Source organism: Pseudonaja textilis, chromosome 2 (genome assembly GCF_049901715.1).
Source record: "Pseudonaja textilis isolate UNSWEBS1 chromosome 2, rPseTex1.2, whole genome shotgun sequence".
In the NCBI taxonomy this organism is placed as follows: Eukaryota; Metazoa; Chordata; class Lepidosauria; order Squamata; family Elapidae; genus Pseudonaja; species Pseudonaja textilis.
This window is the reverse complement of record NC_141991.1, coordinates 179,489,591-179,508,210: the sequence shown is the minus strand read 5'-3', so window position 1 is coordinate 179,508,210 and position 18,620 is coordinate 179,489,591. Positions and strand designations below refer to the sequence as shown.

The 18,620-nt window shown below is 38.5% G+C and overlaps 1 protein-coding gene across 4 annotated transcripts in view; it reads left to right on the top strand.

Annotated features, from left to right (window-relative positions):
• Nucleotides 1–5,087, top strand: part of IFT74 (intraflagellar transport 74) — a 45,411-nt gene extending 40,324 nt beyond the window's left edge. For all 4 annotated transcript variants that reach the window (XM_026713455.2, XM_087926545.1, XM_087926544.1 and 1 more), the window contains exons 18-20: nt 958–1,083; nt 2,779–2,839; nt 4,541–5,087. In XM_026713455.2, coding sequence (XP_026569240.1) covers nt 958–1,083; nt 2,779–2,839; nt 4,541–4,656 — 303 coding nt within the window. In that variant the 3' untranslated portion in view covers nt 4,657–5,087. The remainder of the gene's footprint in view (nt 1–957; nt 1,084–2,778; nt 2,840–4,540) is intronic.
• Nucleotides 5,088–18,620: the final 13,533 nt, after the last annotated feature.

Sequence of the window (18,620 nt, the reverse complement as noted above, 5' to 3'; positions counted from 1 at the left end):
ACAAAAACCTGGTATAGTAGATAAACAACCATGCCTATATTTTTTGCACTAGCATCTGTTTCTGAATCACTGTTAGTCCTTTTTTTATTTTTCTTATCCCATACACAATGAATCCTACTTTCTAACTGTTCCTTTTGTTCTTAGCTTTAACAGATTAAAAGTACGTACAGCTATAATAGTTTTGTATCACGTTTTCCCTGGTGAAAATAAAATTTCAGATTCACTTTAGCAATTTTGTTTTAATATTTGATAACTGGTAAATGAGTCTATATTTAAATCCCTTCTGTTTCTCCTTTATGCTAAGAGCTGTTCCCCAGGTGAAGCTTTATTGGACAATACATTCTTCCTACTTAATTTGTCTTGGGGATTGGAGTTTGTTGTGTCCTCCTTCAATATGTTATTAACCATTCCAGTTTTATCCTACTATATATCTCAGATAGATCTGGAATAGTACCTCCCTTTTTACAATCCTGTAATCCCTTAGATCCTTTATTGTAATTGTGCATTATTTATATCAAGTGTTTCAGTATTTAAGTACTATTTATTACTGTGAACAAAAGATTTTATGAGAAGAGGAAATGTGTTAGAAAGTAAAAGCTAGGAAAAAATAGCAGAAGCCAATGTGTTCATAAACACTGGCTGGGAATCAAAATTAAATCTACAGTGAGTGCATAAGCACAGAGAATGAGAAAGAAATGATTCACATAAAAGGTATGATTTCTAAAGAAATTAGAAGTCCAGATTCATGCAAATCTTCTCATTTCTATTTTTCCACTTGCTAAAAGTTAGAATAACTTAAAACCAAAAGCTGGCCAATTCAATCATATTCTGAAAAATCAGCTCTATCTCATTTTATGTGCTCTTTATGGTAAATGCTGTGCTGCAGACTTAATTATAAACAAAAATACTTTTTACCTCCTTAAGTAGTTTGACTTTGTATAATTTCCTCATGCTAAGAAACTGCAAGAAGAAAAAGAAAGGTTGACCAAACATCGGAATGCATTCAAGAAAATTATGGAACATTTGAATAGAGAATATGAAGCCTTAAAGTTGCAGCTCCAGGAGAATGAAACCCATGCACAGGTAAATTGTTAAGGATACACTGAACTGCTTCAAAACTTCTTGAGACAAGTGCTTTAACATGTGGGGGACACATGATGTGTTTTATAGTAAATACCTCTGATGGCAGATTTGAATTAAAAAGGAGGATGGAACTCAGTTTTCTGAAATGAACGTAGAGTCTACTGCTTTGCAGTAATATAGGGTACGTGAAAGCTATATAACATTTTATAATAGGAATTGGTAATTTTCGATGCTGAGATGGCACAGAAAACAATTAATTAGAAAATATGGTGCCATTTATTTACTGGTAAATAAAACATGGTGCCATTTTTTTACTGGTAAATAAAATTCAAAGTATTTTTCCAACGCAAATAGTAATGGACAATTGTTTTAATGTGTACAGTGGTTTATGTTCCAATTTTCCATTTACAGTGAGATATTCTTAAAGTAAACATGTTGACTTCCACATAATGTTTTTGAAAGTTTCATTGTAAGGAGCATACATGTTTTGATTCCAAAGACTTGAACAGCAATATTAGGCAAGCAAACTGCTGCTAGTATTTTTAGGAAGCAGCCATAAATATAATAGCCATATAACCTTGTTATTTATGCTCAGCAAATGGCTAAAATTCCACTGTTTAACTTATTGTGTTAGACTATTCTCAGCACAGACCCGGTTCTTAATCACACATTCTGCCAACAGACAGGAAATTCAGCTATGGAACTGAGGAAGTTTCTCCCTCATAGTGCAGAGTATACTATAGTTTAATATGAGTAAAATATTTTGGAAGCAATTGTTGACTCCCTCCCCCTCTACCCCAAAATAAAACAGACTAGGAGAATTCTGTGCCTTACCGAATCTTAGCAAATCTTCACCATGATGGGTTGTTATTTTAATAGTTTGTCGCTATAAAAATAAGTTTGTGTGTGTTTATTTATTTATTTGATATTTATTCTGTCTTTATTATCTTTATAAATAATTCAAGGTGATGAACATTCATGCCACTCTTTCCTCCTCCTATTTTCCTCACAATGAGGAACTGAGGAGAATGGTTGGACTGAGAGAGAATGACTGGCCCAAGTTCATCTAAAGCAGAACTAGAACTTGCAGTCTCCTGGCTTCTAAGCAGCACCCTAACAATTAAACCTGTGTGTGTGTGTTTATCCACAAACACACATGCACACATACACATATGTACATATAGAACAACAAGATTACACTGCAATTAGTCTTAATCAGAAGGCTTAATAAAAAGCAAGTACCTAAATAGTTGAATAGAAAGTTGAATAGAAGGTATGTCCAGGGGTGGGATCCGACAGGGTTAACTACCAGTTCGGTCATTTACGAGGTTCAGTGATTTACGATGTGCTTCCCTGCATGTGGCATGGGCCTGTAAATCATCATCAGCATACTGCATGCAGAGAAGCAGCCTTTCAAAAAACCCTTTTGTCCTGCTTTTTTAACTGCAGCTGTGCCTCACATGGCAGCTGAAGTTGAAAAAATCAGGAAATAAAGGTCAGGTAACAGCCGGGGGCAAAAACATCAGCAGACATAGAACTGGTTCTATGTCTGCTGCTCTTCAGAGCTACCGGTTCTACAGAGGTGGACAGAACTGGTAGAAACCCACCCCTGGGTAGGTCAGTCTTGTGTTAAAAAATGGAACTACAGTATTTATTCCTGTTAATTACCATATTTTTTTCATTTTCTATCTTCAGCTTACGAATCTGGAAAGGAAGTGGCAACACCATGAACAAAATAATTTTGTTATGAAAGAATGTATCCTTTTTGTTTTCATAAATAGTATTTGTTGTCAAATACTGCAAATTATTACTATTACTTCTTGAAAAGCACCAGTCTTTATTAAGCTTTACTGACATTTATTCTGAATAAATTTGGTGCAGATTTTTTTTCTGAATGCAAGGGCATACATCAAACACTTATAAATTACAGCAAGTTTAATAAGAAAGTAAATCAGGTGCATAAATAGAGATTTTGTTGTATGTTGTCTACCTTCTCAGATCACAGTGAACCAAAAATATAATCTATGGTACTTGTTGTGTAAAGTAGTATGCAAATATGTTATTTGGTTAAATACAGCAATTGGTTTAGAGTGGGTGATGGTTGCTTCTTTGCTATGGGTTTTATATGTAGTTTATTGGCTCTGTTTGACTAATAGAAGCTCCACCAAGATTTTGACTAATAGAAGCTCCACCAAGATGGGTAATGAGTAGTTGCAAAACTGAACGTTCTTGCCATTCAGTCATTTTCTGGGGTGGATTTCCAGATAATCATAGCAAGCATGAATTGTTTCCATTGTTCCTTCTTACTTCTGAGAGGAACTTTGTGTAATAGGGACTTCTCTCTCTGTGACCATACCTACAGAATTTTTAGAGGCCTTTGGCCAAAAAGAGTTAGTGAGGTCACAGTGAGGCAGAGCTGTACCAATTTTCAGTGTAATAAGGACCTTTAGGGAGATTAGCATCTGTAGCATTGGCCATTGGATATACACAGCACACAAAGCAGAGGGATGGTAATAGCACTTAGCACTAGTACTTAGACGTATAGTGCTTTACAGCTCTCTCTAAGCGGTATATAAAGTCAGCCTATTGGCCCCAACAATTTGGGTCCTCATTTTACCCACCTTGGAAGGATGGAAGGCTGAGTCAACCTTGAGCCTGGTGAGATTTGAACTGCTTGTAGGCAGCTGGCTGCAGCAGAAGTAGCTTGCAGTACTACACTCTAACCACTGCGCCACAGAGGCTTCTTTAATATCATGTAAAAAACCCTGCATGACGTAATTTAACATCTGTCCTTTTTCCTACATCTGGCATCAGTAGTAAATCCACGTGTGAACACACTAAATCATGACAGGAAAAAAGAATCTTACTCTCTTGTCTGTGGTTTTTAGGCATGCCTTTCTGTATTGTGTGAATCTACTTTTTAGGAGGATCAGACCTTTTCTCAACTTCTTGACCCTGGAGTATATAGAGGGTGAGGGGTGAGGGAAAGAGCAGATTCTTTATTCAATGGAAGCCAATTCACACTTTTATAAGTTACTACAACATGTATGGATGTTCTGCAAATATTCTTTTTCCTTCCAAAGTGACTGGATTGGTTCAGAAGTGGTTATTGATTGTTTTTAGAAAAGAATGGATTTTGCTAATTGAATAGTGTGAGGTTTAACCTGAAGTTGAGAATGATTGCAACAGCTTGACCTACTGCCGTATTTTCAGTGGCAAAGTTGGCTTAATTCATGGTTAATGAGAGCAAATCTTGTTGAAAAAATTCTCCTGAGTTTTCTCAACCTGGATGCCTTCTTTCTTTCTGGCAAAATGATACACACAAAAAAGGATAGATATCTAGGATATTTTTTTTTCCAGTATGGCCTCAGTTCTTTTGGTATTAGGTGTTTATGGCATTTTTATTGGTAGCTTTTATATTTATTGGAGAACTTTTTCCTTAATTGATACGATCAAGTTATAGCTACAAAAAGCCAGGAAAGTGACTACCAGCCCATAATGAACAATGTGATGAAGGAAGTTGCAGAATATAACAAAACTATAATAGAAGCTTTACAGAGCAGCAAGAATTGATCTTATCTGTGCCTCTTCTGGATGGACCAAATTAAGGATTTCCATGCAGTTATTTTGAAGAACGTTGGCATTTGAAGGCACTCCAGTTCACATTAGTATAACCTATGTGCCTCCCCCTGTATTCTAGGGAGCATGCCAGGAACATTTGTTTGTTTTCCTTTGAGTTAATTCTGTATTGTAAAACAATCGTTCAGTGAAGATTCTTTCATTTACACTTGTTTTGCTTTGTCAAAGCAATATAGTTTGATTTACATCATTTAAAAAACAGTGTGATGGTAAGTACACTGTAGTGTTAAGGTTCTTCTTAAAGTTGTAACTGCAAAAGCAGAAAATGTTATTCTGTATTTCTATTTATCTTGACATATCAGAATTGTTCTACATTGAATTGTGTTTAAGATGCATAAGGATATTAAATAAAGAAATTAAAGAAGACATCCTGTATTTTTTTCCCCCCCAAAATTATTCAGTAAAGGTCATATGTAGCAAAATGTATATCTAAGAAATGACTTCTTAACCCTCAGTATCTGAGGAATCCAGGGACTCCAGCTTGAAATAAGCTGTCTGACTTGAAAAATTCACAGCATTGTTTCTATCTGAAGCATATGAGGTTCTTAGGGAGTCACATTCTTGCTGTAGGAGGATAAAACTCCCAGTGGGATCCAGAAAACAGCAAACCAGAAGTACTGTGTTGAAAAGGGAGTCATCGTGAATGAGCAAAAACCAAATCAGCTCTTCTTGTTGACCCATCTCCCTTGTTCCTAAGGGATCCTTCTGTGAGTAATGTTCTGTTGGTTAAACCCCATTGATAAGCCCAAATAAGAAAAGCAAACAGAGCAAAAATGTGTAACTAGTTTTTCTGATTGATACCAGCAGGCCAGATGACTCTGTTTCCTCACAATTATAATAACTCCTTCATGTTGCTTTATCTTTCCAATGGATGATCAGTAACATGGTAATTTCTGAGGAATGCAGGAATGACCAAAGAACAGTTACACAGATGGGCTAATGCAAAATGTAATCCATTTTTTTAAAAAAAAAATCAAAGTATTTGGAACTCTATTTCTAACAGATTTTGGCTTTTTATTCTTATTGGATGGTTGCATTGTTATTATATTGATTCTTTGCATCATGAACCAAAGACCGTTGCAGGAAATATTTATTTTTATTATTTCATTTATTTCCTGACTTTCATCCAAGTACACAGAATGGCATGCTTGGAAATCTCCATTTTGTCTGTGTAGTACAAATGTTATGACAGGCATCCTGTTGGGACCCAGTAGCTCATTTCCAAATGGTTAGTCAAACAAGCCAATGGCTTCACCATCACGGACATAACACATATTACACTAAGCCCCACATTATTTCATGTTTGTGCTATATTAAATGAGGGGGGAGTTTTTAAGTATAGAAGTGTACGAAAATTAGGGATATTTATCAGACAATGCCAAACTGGCTTGCAGTAGACTTGATAGCTTGTATAAATCTGGAATAGGGATTGAGGAAGTTGGTTTATCTAGTTTTGCCTACATTTTTGGGACAGAGATTTGCAGCAACCCTAAGTAAATGGCAGAATTTCCTCTGTCCCAAAAGCTGATTTTTATTCTGCCTCTGAAAAGAGGTTAGTGGGAGATCCTGTCCCGACAGCTTTTAAAATGGACCAAGTTAAGCAAAGTGGTTGATGGATATCCTGATAGCTCCCCTGATTATAATTTACAGTGAGGGAAGAGATGTGTTTTGACTGGCAGATTTAACCAGCTGTTTTCCTCTCCTGCCTTACCAGGAAGTCCCCACTTGTCCTATGAATTAGAATTATGTATGGTGTCCATTGCGCAGATGATCACTCTTTTCCTGTTTCACATTGCTGGGTCAGTTATCTTCTCTTGTTTCATTGCTCAGTCTATCAACCATCACCTGCTCCACTGCATTGCTCTCTACCATTCTAACACTAGCTCCATCATCAGTGCCACCATCTCCATTACTGGTCTCCATCATCAATCCCAACATTTGTATCAACAATTCCATCACCAACTATTACAACAGCTCCTTAATTCGTTCATTTCAACTCTATCACTGGCTCCATCACTAGTGCCACCTTGTCAGTACTACTGGTTCTGTTTTTGACGAGTTCTTGGTTTTTATTGCTGTTTCTATCACCTCCTGTAGGAGCAACTCCACTGGCTCTATCACTGACTTCCCTGCCATCCCTATTGTTTTTGCACCATAAGTGCACTATTATCTGCACTATCTTTTTTTTTCTTTTTGTATTTCCACACCTATGTGATTCCTATATTTTTGCTCTCACCTTTTTCTCTTGCTCTTCTGCTTTTTTCCTTCACTTATCTGTGCTGTCTTCTCCCTCATCCCATGCCTCAAAAGTAGGTAGTTGGGGATACTATTAACAGATACCAGTGAGTAGATTCTCAAGCTTCAGTTACTACTACTCAGAAAGAGGAGAAATAACACATTAACATCATATTGAATAGTTAGGTAGAATCAACTGTGGGCTGAAGATGAAATGAAGACTGCATCGTAAAGATGTGACCTTAGAAATAGTTGGTGCATGTTCCACTACAGATGGGGCAACATATTTAAGAGCTCTCCGTTTTTAAAACACTGCTCATATCAGAAAGTGAGGTTAATTCTCCCAGATCTGAACCTACTTGGACACAATGCTTACATAACCAGTTAATTTAATCTCTTCTCATGATTAGAGTTACACTTCAAAAGAAACGAGTGTTCAGCTTTGCCTTGTAGAAGAATTTTCTTTCATTTTAGAATAATGGAACACAACAGAGCGCTACATATTTGACATTGTGCCTTGTTAATAGCCAGAAGTCACCAACACTTCACTCGGCAGTGTAGGTAAGATGCAGGACAGGATAGCACACCCACAGCTTTGGGAACTATTAAAGAAGCTAAATTTGTACTTCTGCACAACTTTATAAAAGCTTGGTCTTAGCTCCCTGCATTTTCTAGCATCTGGTTCCATTTTTTGCTCCATCTGAAGAGAAACAAAAAAAGATGCTGTTTATTAAAACGGCAAGTTTAGGACTACCCTTGTAGAATTGTCAATTTCCTGCTTCAGCCCAATAAATCTGCTTCATTCTGTTTTTAATATCGTAACATCTAACTAAGACGAAACAGGATTTCTATAGACTCAAGCCTATTATCTAAGGGAAATTCCCACTAATATCTCTTCCTTCCTTTTGCGGAGAGCCTTCAGTTATTCTAGTGAGACTTTCTTTTTTAATAAGATAAAAATTGGTCTCTAATAACTTCACAGGAGTCTTCTTGTCAGTCACTTGGTTTATCCATTGAAATCCCCCATGCTACAATAACATATTTTGATGAACAGTAGACAGAAGTCACTCTCTGAGCAAATACGCTAAATGAAATTTAATGGTGCTCTTCATATGGGGTCAGTTGTGACGTGGCACTGGTTTTGCAGAACAGCATGGGAAAGTTCTCCAGCCTTTGTCGCTATTTTGTGGGGTATCTAACCAGAAATGAAGCAGTCTCCCTTAGTGAGCAGATCTTGGACTGCCCAACAAAGTTGTACTTTACTTGGGAAACTCTACCTTTTCTGTTGAGTAGAAAGATGTATTGAATAGGCCAATCAATGTACTGATGTTGCCTACTGGTTAGTAATACAATTATGCTAATTGTTGAATAATTTCCCAACTCTGAAAGTTGTATTTGTCTTCAATGTTTGGAATAGGAATTCATCTTCAGTTCAAACATGACCTTGGAAACTTAGTTGTTATGATGTTTCTATACCTGCTACATCATTGTCACTCTTGACTGATACATTTTGAGATATTTTAATAGATGTATAAGACAGAGACAGCCGTCACTGATATATTACTGCAAAGGAAATTACGGAACCTGTGCTCCTTCCATATTAACTTTTCCTAGAAATGAACCACAGGACAATATTTTGAATGGCAAATTGGACATGGCATAAGAACTTTTTGTATCAGAAAGTAAACTGCGTACAAAGTTAGCCATTCCATCAAGCACAACTCTGAGACTTTCATTAAAATGCCAGAAGAGCAGAAATGAACCATTTCCAATCTAAACAGTTCTTATTTTTGTACTAAAGAGGCTAAACAACCAAGGAGGAAGAATGGATTAGGAAGGAAGGCTAAGACTGCAGTCCTTTACACACTGACCTGCAATTGCATACTTTTGAACAGACTCGTATAAGATTGTATTATTATTTTGATGATTTACGGAACTGAGATCAAATTCCAACCTTGAAACTTCCTGGAGCATTTTCCTAAAATTAAGCAATGTCCTGCCTGGATTGACAATGATGAAATAATCTGTGCCTGAAATATAAAATAATTGCCTGGATTGGTTTTTGTTGTTTTTTTTGAATCACTTTTGCCTGGGTTTTTAAACACCATGTTCGATGAAGAGTTCTTGGAAACTCAAGATTTTACCTATTTTATTGAAAGACTTCCACTGACTTAATAACACCTAATACATAATTGTACCCTTTTCCACTCTACAAAGCCATAGTGCACCATCATGTGTACAGTGTGATATACAGCGCTAAGCCATATAGTAGTTTCTTGTTTGGTCTTGGCATAATTGCAAATCTATCCTCTCTGATTTCTAAACCATGATTTCTTGATTATGTTGATTATGTTGATTATCTGATTATCAAATTAACCAGATTAATTGATAGGAGAGAGAGAGAGAGAGATGATAGATAGATAGATAGATAGATAGATAGATAGATAGATAGATAGATAGATAGACAGGCAGACATATATGATATATATGATGATTTCATATATGATAGATCAGTGGTCTTCAAACTTTTTTGTACCAAGGACCAGTTTTGTGCAAGAAAATTTTCCCACAGACGGGGCGAGGGGGGTAAGAGGAGTGCACAACCTTGATACCTCACATGGCCAATTTACAGTAAGGTTCACACTCCTATGAGAATCTAATGCCTGATGAGCTGAGGCAGTGATACTAGAGCTAGGGAGTAACTATCCCACCCACCACCTACAGCTCACCTCCAACTGTGCGGCCCGGTTCCTAACAGGCTACGGATGAGTACTGAATCCATATCCCGGGATTTGGGGATTCCTGATATCGATTACTTCCAAGAGGTTCCTTTGGTTGACTTGGCATACCATGTCCTGTGGCAAGCCGTAGGGAATTGAACTCCATAACATGCTGGGGAACCCTGGAAGACCATTATGGAACAGTCAACAATCTTTTTTACTTGAAAGGATGCTCAGATAATGGCTGAAATCCTGCACTTATCTAAGCTGCGATTGTCCTTTTATCTGGCTGATAGTTTGTAGGTGCTACACAGCTGATTGGGATTTATTCAGTACCTTTTATTTCGGACATGGGGGACTTATCAAACATGTCACAGTTATATGACATCTTGGAGTCTGACTTGTCTAGACATCTCCCATAATTATACATCGTGTCTGTTTTCCTTTTTCCTTTCTTCTCTGGACATCACATTGATATATAATGAAAGGCCTCATGTTAAGCCAGGCCAAATGGATTTCAAAAAACTTGGGTAGCCTATGAAATTGTGGAAATCTAGCTATTAAATGAATGTGTTATGTGAACCAGGTCATCAGGTTAAACCATAATTTGTCACAAGTGTTCAGGCAAGCTATATTATTGCACTTTTTTTTTAACCCTTAACTGTCTGCAAACCTAAATATTTCATTCATGAAATGTCCTAGAAGGGTTTATCAGGTCGACAATTCAAAGTGGGGCCATATGTAGGACACTACCACCCACTTCTTGTTCTTGAAGATTCATTTATGGAACAGACACCCTACCTCATCCCCCAATCACTTGGCGGAGAGCTCCAGAGGGAAAAAGAAAATTCTGCCATATTCCAGAAATGGTTCACAATATTTTTCATATCTCTAGCTTACTGTAATAGGTTCAGCCAATCATACAATACCTTAAAGGAAGATGTCCCACTGAAATTCTGACCAAGCCTATTCTGGTTTCCAAGTCATCCCCTTTCCCCCTAATTCCTACCTCCCCACCCACCTCTGACTCAATAAGCAGCGCTGTTAGTTTGGACCAACTCCTGTATCCCAAAGTGAAATTTGTGGCCCACCAGATGTTGTTAATTATAACTTCCAGCAACCCCTTCCAGCCTGAACAATCAAGACAGTTGCTAAAAAAACTCAATCATACTAGTATGTTTGATACAAATGTCAAAATCATGACACACCCATGCTAATTTGTCTCTCTGTTGACACCTTTATACAGGTATGTTATGATAGCCAGTACCTATAGGGTTAGAGTTTAGGTGCCAAATGAACTGAAAAGCTAACATGAGTGAAAATGAAGATCTCCCATGCATGATATTCTTCCGACTAAAATCGGAATTCCGATTTTTTTCTTTTCTGAACATCATCATCATCATCATCATTATTATTATTATGCTTTTTTTTTTTGCAAAGTTGCCACTGGTCGGTGGAAAGAAGCCAGCTGGTTCTCTCCGCTTGTGAGGGTAGTAAGGGTAGTAAGTGGTGGGGAAAGTAAGTGGTGGGGAGGAAGACCCAAACCGAGCCGAGCCGCACAGCTGGGCTGTTTTGAGTTCCGTGTTTCCTTTGCAACTTGTAAGCATGGGGGTAATCGGAAGCAGAAAAGTTCTTGCATGGTTTCCAAGTCATCCCCTTTCCCCCTAATTCCTACCTCCCCCCCCCCCCACCTCTGACTCAATAAGCAGCGCTGTTAGTTTGGACCATCCCTGCGGCGGGCAGGCGGGCTGGCTGGCTGGCTTGGCAAGTGGATGAGCTGAACAGCGGCTTGGCTACCTACCTTGCGAGGCAGGGAAGGCGGGAGAAGGGAAGAAGACGGGGGTGGCATGGGGCGGTGGGGGGAGGTTTCCCGGGGATGCGGAGGTGTGGAAAGAGCCAGACGGCTGCAGCTCCCTCTGGAGAGCGAAAGCAATGTTCATTTACCAGAAAATTCCCCTGCGGGAAGTCACACGGAAGGGGGGGGGGGGAAAAAGAGCTTGGAGCGGCGACTGGAACTGGAGCTCCTTTGATTAACAATTCTGAACTTTTTTCCCTTTCTTTTTTTACTCCCTTCCCGCCATTGATAATTAAGATCCGGTGCCTCCAGGGTCCTGTCGGCGGTGGGGGTGGGGAATGATTAGATTTGGGGAGGAGGGCGAGGTCGGAAGGAAAAGGCACCCCTGGCTACTTTTCAAAAGAAAATTTCAGAGGGGAATATCATGCCTGATCGCCTTAGATCAGGGGTGTCAAACTGGTGGTCCGCGGGCCAGATGCATCACATACAGGCCACGCCCACCCCAACTCTGCGAATGGGAGAAATGTCACAAAATGTCACATGACAGCAATAGAATGTGGTAAATTTGACACTCGTGCCTTAAATGGGTTTTTATTTTTTAATGGTATGGCAATTCAGCCAGAAAATATTGATAGAATGGTAAATGTTGCTGTATGATATTTTTAGTTGCTGCAACCTGTGCTGCTAGTCAAATCCTGTATGTAACTGAATAATGAGAATGAAAAAGATTTTGGCACCCGTTTCAATCACCAAACTCTAAAATAGGGTATTGCTCTCTAAATAGCAATAGCACTTAGACTTATATACTGCTTCACAGTGCTTTGGAGCCCTCTCAAAGTGGTTTACAGAGTCAGCATATTGCCCCCCAAAATCTGGGTCCTCATTTTACCCACCTCGGAAGGATGGAAGGCTGAGTCAACCTTGAGCCTGGTGGGATTCGATCTGCCAAATTGCAGTGGGAATAGCTTGCAGTACTGCACTCTAACCACTGTGCCACCGAGGCTCCATTGTAAATGTCCCACTGTAAGTCCCTAAAATGTTCCACGTAAGGAACTACGTGTTGATGTGAATCCTACCATGCTATCTGAATAAACGAATAAACCAATGCAACTAGTCCTTGACTTTCAACCACAATGGAGCCCAAAATTTCTGTTGCTAAGGGAGACATTTGTTAACTGAGCTTTGCCCCATTTTACAACCTTTCTTGCCACAGTTCTTAAGTGAACCACTGCAGTTGTGAAGTTAGTAACATGGCTAAATGAATCTGGCTTCCCCATAGACTCTCTAAGAAGATTGCAAAAGGCAATCACATGATCCCAGGAAGCTTGAACCGTCATAAATATGAGTCAGTTGCCAAGCCTCTGAATGTTGATCATGTGACCATGGGGAGGCTGCAATGATCATGTCAAAAATTGTCATTAGTCACTTTTTTTCAGTGCCGTTGTAAGTTCAAACAGTCACTAAATGAACTGTTTTAAGTTATGGATTACTTGTATTTGATGGGCGTACTGCAAGCTACTGCTACTGCAGTTTGGCAGGTCAAATCTCACCAGGCTCAAGTTTGACTCAGCCTTCCATCCTTCCGAGATGGGTAAAATGAGGACCCAGATTGTTGGGGGCAATAGGCTGACTCTGTAAACCGTTTTGAGAGGGCTGTAAAGCACTGTGAAGCGGTATATAAGTCTAAGTGCTATTGCCAATGCTATCATGCGGTTTGCATGATGCCCATCAAATCTGCTGGACTGCATTTCCTACTCTCCACCAGCCAACATAGCTAATGAGAATTGTAGACTTCATATCAACTGTAGAAAACATCAGATCAAAGAAGGTTGATAAGTTGTTATTGGAGAATGTGTCTTTGTATGTGTGTTGGTATAACTCTAATCATTGTTTTAGCCTTCCCTTCCTTTTTTGTTTCTTAGCTCCTGGGCTAAATACAATCATAAATACTACCCTATAAATTTCCATTTAAAAAAAAAATCTGAAAAACTCAAAGAGTATGGTTTGCTTGCTATAATGATGCCTGGAGAATTTTGTCTTGCAGCACTTGTGCTAAGCATTTAAAAAGAAAAAAACCATGCCTTTTGTTCTCCTATGATTTTTGGCATTCCTTGCTGTTTCCAAAGCAGAGGATATACACAATACTGAACCAAACTTAGCTTCTTTTAACATTTCAGAAGAGATAGAAATAGAAGGAAACGAGCTGAGATTAACCTCTTGGACGTTCTGAATTATGCCGTTGCATGGATGTCCAGAAGCAAAGAGACCACATATGCACGTCAATTTTTTATATTGCTATTTTTTTAAAAAAATATATCAAGCAGGACATTCTGGCCTTGTTGATTTCCAGATCTTTTCATTGGTGCTAATTCACAAGTTACTCCCTGAGCTGGGACCAGGAAAGTCATTTTAAACCAGATTGACTCATTCATAGAATCATTTGTTTCATCCAAAGATGAAAAATGAAGGGGGGGGGGAAATGGATTATTTCAAAGAAAATTTGATTTGCAATGGAAATATTTTAGTTATTGCAATCACGCTACTTGCTGCAAACATTTGAAATTTTGTTTCTTTAATACTCGGGCTTACTCTGAATATCACATCTAGAAACTATCCAGTCAAACTTTATTAAAACTCTATTGTGAGCCCAGTCCTTGGTGTACATTCTTCAGATATCCTTCAGTGGTGGGATTCAAAATTTTTTACTACCAGTTCTGTGTGTATGGCTTGGTGGGCATGGCAGGGGAAGGATACTGTAAAATCTCCAGTCAGAGGTGGTATTTGCCGGTTCTCTGAACTAGCAAAAATTTCCACTACCAGTTCTCCAGAACCGGTCAGAACCTGCTGAATATGACCTCTGCTTCTGGGAGTCTCCAACCTTGGCAACTTTAAGACTTGTGGACTTCAACTCCCAGAGTTCCTCAGCTAGCAAAACAAAGCTGGCTGAGGAACTCTGGGAGTTGAAGTTCACAAGTCTTAAAGTTGCCAAGGTTGGACACCCTTGTTCTATACAACAACCTAAATGCAAATATATCATCTAAAATATTAGCCAAGACAATCTTTTTGAAGTGAATCACTGGCTCAGCTAACTTTTGATGATATATGCAGCTTTTCAGCCCCTTTTAAAAAAATATTGCTTAGTTTTTGATAGTGAAAAATTCTTCTCATAGAGAATACTACTTGCCAAGTAAAATCAACTGACAGTCAATAACAGTCTCAAAACAAAACATAAATAAAATAAATGTATAACAAATGTATGAAACCAAGTATGGGGGGAAAGAAACATCACTTGATCTCATATGACCACTTTGTTGGCTAATAAGACCATACCTAACAAAATAAAGGCAAAACTAAAATAAAACCATAAGTTATATCTCTCCAACAGTTTACCTCAATCAGATCCAATGCAGTGTTCAATTGTACATTTCTATTCATATAAAACACAATACTGTGTGTAATATTTGGGCTCTGACTACACATAAAATACATTGTTCTAATCAGTGGTAGGATTCAAACATTTTTAGTACAGGTTCTGTGGGCGTGGCTTGGTGAGCATGGTGTGATTTGATGGGCGTGGCAGAGGAAGGTTACTGCGAAATCCCCATTCCTTCCCCACCCCACTAACCTACTTTCCAGCTCTGTTCTCCTGTGCAGGGCAACAAAAGAAGGCCCAGCCGATCAGCTGGGGCTTGGGAGGCAGAGTATAGATGGGGGCGGGGCCAGTCAGGTGGTATTCTGAACCACTCAAAATTTCCACTACCGGTTCTCCAGAACTGGTCAGAACCTGCTGAATACCACCTCTGGTTCTAATGTACAGTTCCCAAAGGATTGTTTGTCTAATGTCTGGTTTACTATATTGTCCTCTCTCTTAAATATACAGCTTTCAAATAATATACACACAGGTAATCTTTGATTTACAACTACAACTGGGACCAGAACTTCCATTACCAAGCAAGGTGGTTGTTAAGTGAGACAAGCCTAATTTTATGACTTTTTGCCATGGTTGTAAGCAAATCACTGCAGTGTAAAGTGAGTCACATAGTTGTTAAGCCAATCTGGCTTTCCCCATTGACTTTGCTTGCTGGAAGCTGGCTGGGAAGGTCAGAAATAGTGATCACATGACTCTAGGACCCTGCAGCCATCGTAAATATATGCCCGTTGCCAAGCACCCAAATTTTGACCATGTGACTTTGGGGATGCTACAATGGTGAAAAGTGTGAGGACTTATGTAAGTGCGAGGATTTATGTGAGTCACTTTTTTTCAGTGCCATTGTACCTGAAAGATTAACTGGGTGTTATCTTTTACCTCCCAGCCTCTTCCACAATGAAATTGCCTCCTCTGTTTCTCTGGGCAGGTGAGCATCAATCAGTCAGAATATTGCTGGAAGGGACCTTAGAGGTCTTCTAGTCCAACCCCCAGGTCAAACAGAAGACCCTGTATCATTTCAGACAGATAGCTGTCCACTCTTTCCTTAAAAACCTCCAGTGAGGAAGCACCTACAACTTCTGAAGGCAAGCTTGGTTTGCTTGTGAATTGTTCTCACCATTAGGAAGTTTCGCCTTAATTCCAGGTTGCTTCTGTCCTTGATTAGTTTCCATCCATTGTTTCTTCCTTGCCTTCTGTTGCTTTAGAAAATAAATTGACACCACCACCCCTCTTCTTTGTGGCAACCCCTCATACATTGGAATACTGTTATCATGTCACCCCTAGTCTTTTTTTTCTCTAGACTGGCCGTACCCAATCCCTCCAACCATTCTTCATGTTTTTGTCTCCAGGCCTTTAATCGTCTTTGCTGGCCTTTGCACTTTTTCCAAAGTCTCAACATCTTTTTTGTAATATGGTGACCAAAACTAGATGCAACATTCCCTGTGTGGTCTTACTAAAGATTTATAAAGCACTGCTTTATAATGATTTTGATTCCATGCCTCTATTGATAAAAAAAAAAAAGATTATATTAGCTTTTGTTGGTTGCTGCCGCACACTGCTGGCTCATATTTAAGTGATTGTCTACTAGGACTCCAAGGTTCCTCTCACAGTTACTGTTTTTGATCCAGGTTTCGCCTAATCTGTACTTGTAGCTTTGGTTTTTCCTGCCCAGGTGTAAAACCTTGCTGTTCTCCATATTAAATTTCATGTTGTTGGATATTTACAAGATATTGAAGAGTACTGGGCCTAAGACAGAATCTTGTGGTACCCTGTTGCTTACTGAATTAATTAATTAATTAATTAATTAATTAATCCTAAATCCCTTCCATATGAGAATGGCATCTTGTGGGATCTTGGAAGCCATTTTCAATCCTCACCACCATAGTCTAGAATTCCCTCTATAAGAGATCAGATTCATTCTTTTCCCTTGGTTTTCAGAGGGGCAATTATGACCTGCAAATAGATGGCCTAAGATTTGGATGTAATGGACTTCATGCTTTTGTATTTTGTATTTTTTGGGGGGGGTATAATTTTGATACTGTTGATTATTATGTTTATTTTATGTGTCTATTGTTTTTGAGAGGTTTTTATTTTAATATTTCTGATGGTTAGGATTGTTAGCCGCTCAGCGCCTTCAGGAATTTTCACTATAGAAATAAAGAAAGTGAATAAATACATTTTCCTACATTCCAATTGGAAGAGAGATCTTCCAAACTGTTTCCCACAGGATTGCATTCTTTCTTGAATCAGACAATTTCCATCAACAAAAGACCCAAAGCTGCATATAGATAGAAGTTGGAGACTTAAACTATGCTGCTAAATATGACTCCATTAGCCCAGCCAACATGGCCAATGAATGTTAGGAGTAATATCTAGTGGACCACAGATTTTAATTTTTTACAGCAGTTATAATAGCTCTGTTTCAGATTCAAGACACATCAAATGGCATACACAGTTCTCTCATTTAACACAACAGAACCTGGGATCTTGGAAGAAGTGTTGTGTCGAAAGAAGTGTTGTATTGGAACTACTACTCTACTATTCATTATTTGATAATTGTTTTGAACAATAATAATAAGGTACTGTCCTTAAACAGCTTGAGGCCAGATCAATTGAGAAACCAGCTCCTCTTTATTAAAAACTTTTTTTTATTAAAAACTTTGTTTTTGAGCTCAACTTCTTTTACTCTGTAACCCATTTCCATCAATGGCAGAAGACTCACCCAAACAGCAATTTAAATTTGCTTTCTTTTGATTCAGGAATCAACACAAAAGTACAAACACCATTATTGGTTCTGCCTCAACAGCTGTGTTCTTACCTTGTTCAGTAACAAGGCCACCAAGTGGAGTCCTCCCATTTTTAATATGAGAAACTTTAAGTATCAAGGCAAAAGCTGGATTAGGCAGCCTCAGCTGTAGAATGGAGATGTCACTCCCTTCAACATAAGCCAGCTCAGGAAAAAGACTCCACAAGGTCTCCTGGAACTCATAATTATTGTTGCAAAGTATAATGAATCTTGAGAGCTTGGCAGAGCTTTTCTCTCTCTCCTCTGAAAGAGAGAGACCAGAAAGAAACTCAAGATTGACCTGCCTTGATTCTCTTTGGGATAAGAGATTCAAGGCAGGTCCACCTTGAGATTTTTTTTTTGTTGTTGGTTCTGATCTTCTATATTTCAGAGCTAGCCTGAATGCTTATGTAGCCAATCTTGCATTCCTTCGTCAAGATGACCTCTAAACTCCTCTAGGGAGAATGAAAGAAAGGCTGCATCATCAGGAAGTCCATCAAGGATGATTAGCTGAAGCCACGCTTAAGGCAAAGTTTGGAGGGGCTCCAAATTTCAAAGAGTATCAGCCATGGAATCCAGCTTTGTTTTACACATCTCTTAAAAAGCCAATCATATCAACAATCATATTGTTTGTTTCTTTGTTTGTTTATAGTCTGATCTTCTATAGTAACTACACTTCCCAATTAATTATAATTTGATCAGTTTGGTAATATAGTCATTTTGCTTTGTATGTTCATTTTATTTTAATGTGTTGTATGTTTCTTCAAGATGGCCTTTACTTAGAAAGCCAGGATATTTATTTTGGCATGAATAAACAAGCCAACTAGTACAATAAATTCCACAATGAGTAAAGCACCTTCCATGTAATTTTTAATATATGTTTTGCTACAAGCTTTCCTCATATGATTTGCTTTGCAACTGCAACCTTTGAGATGC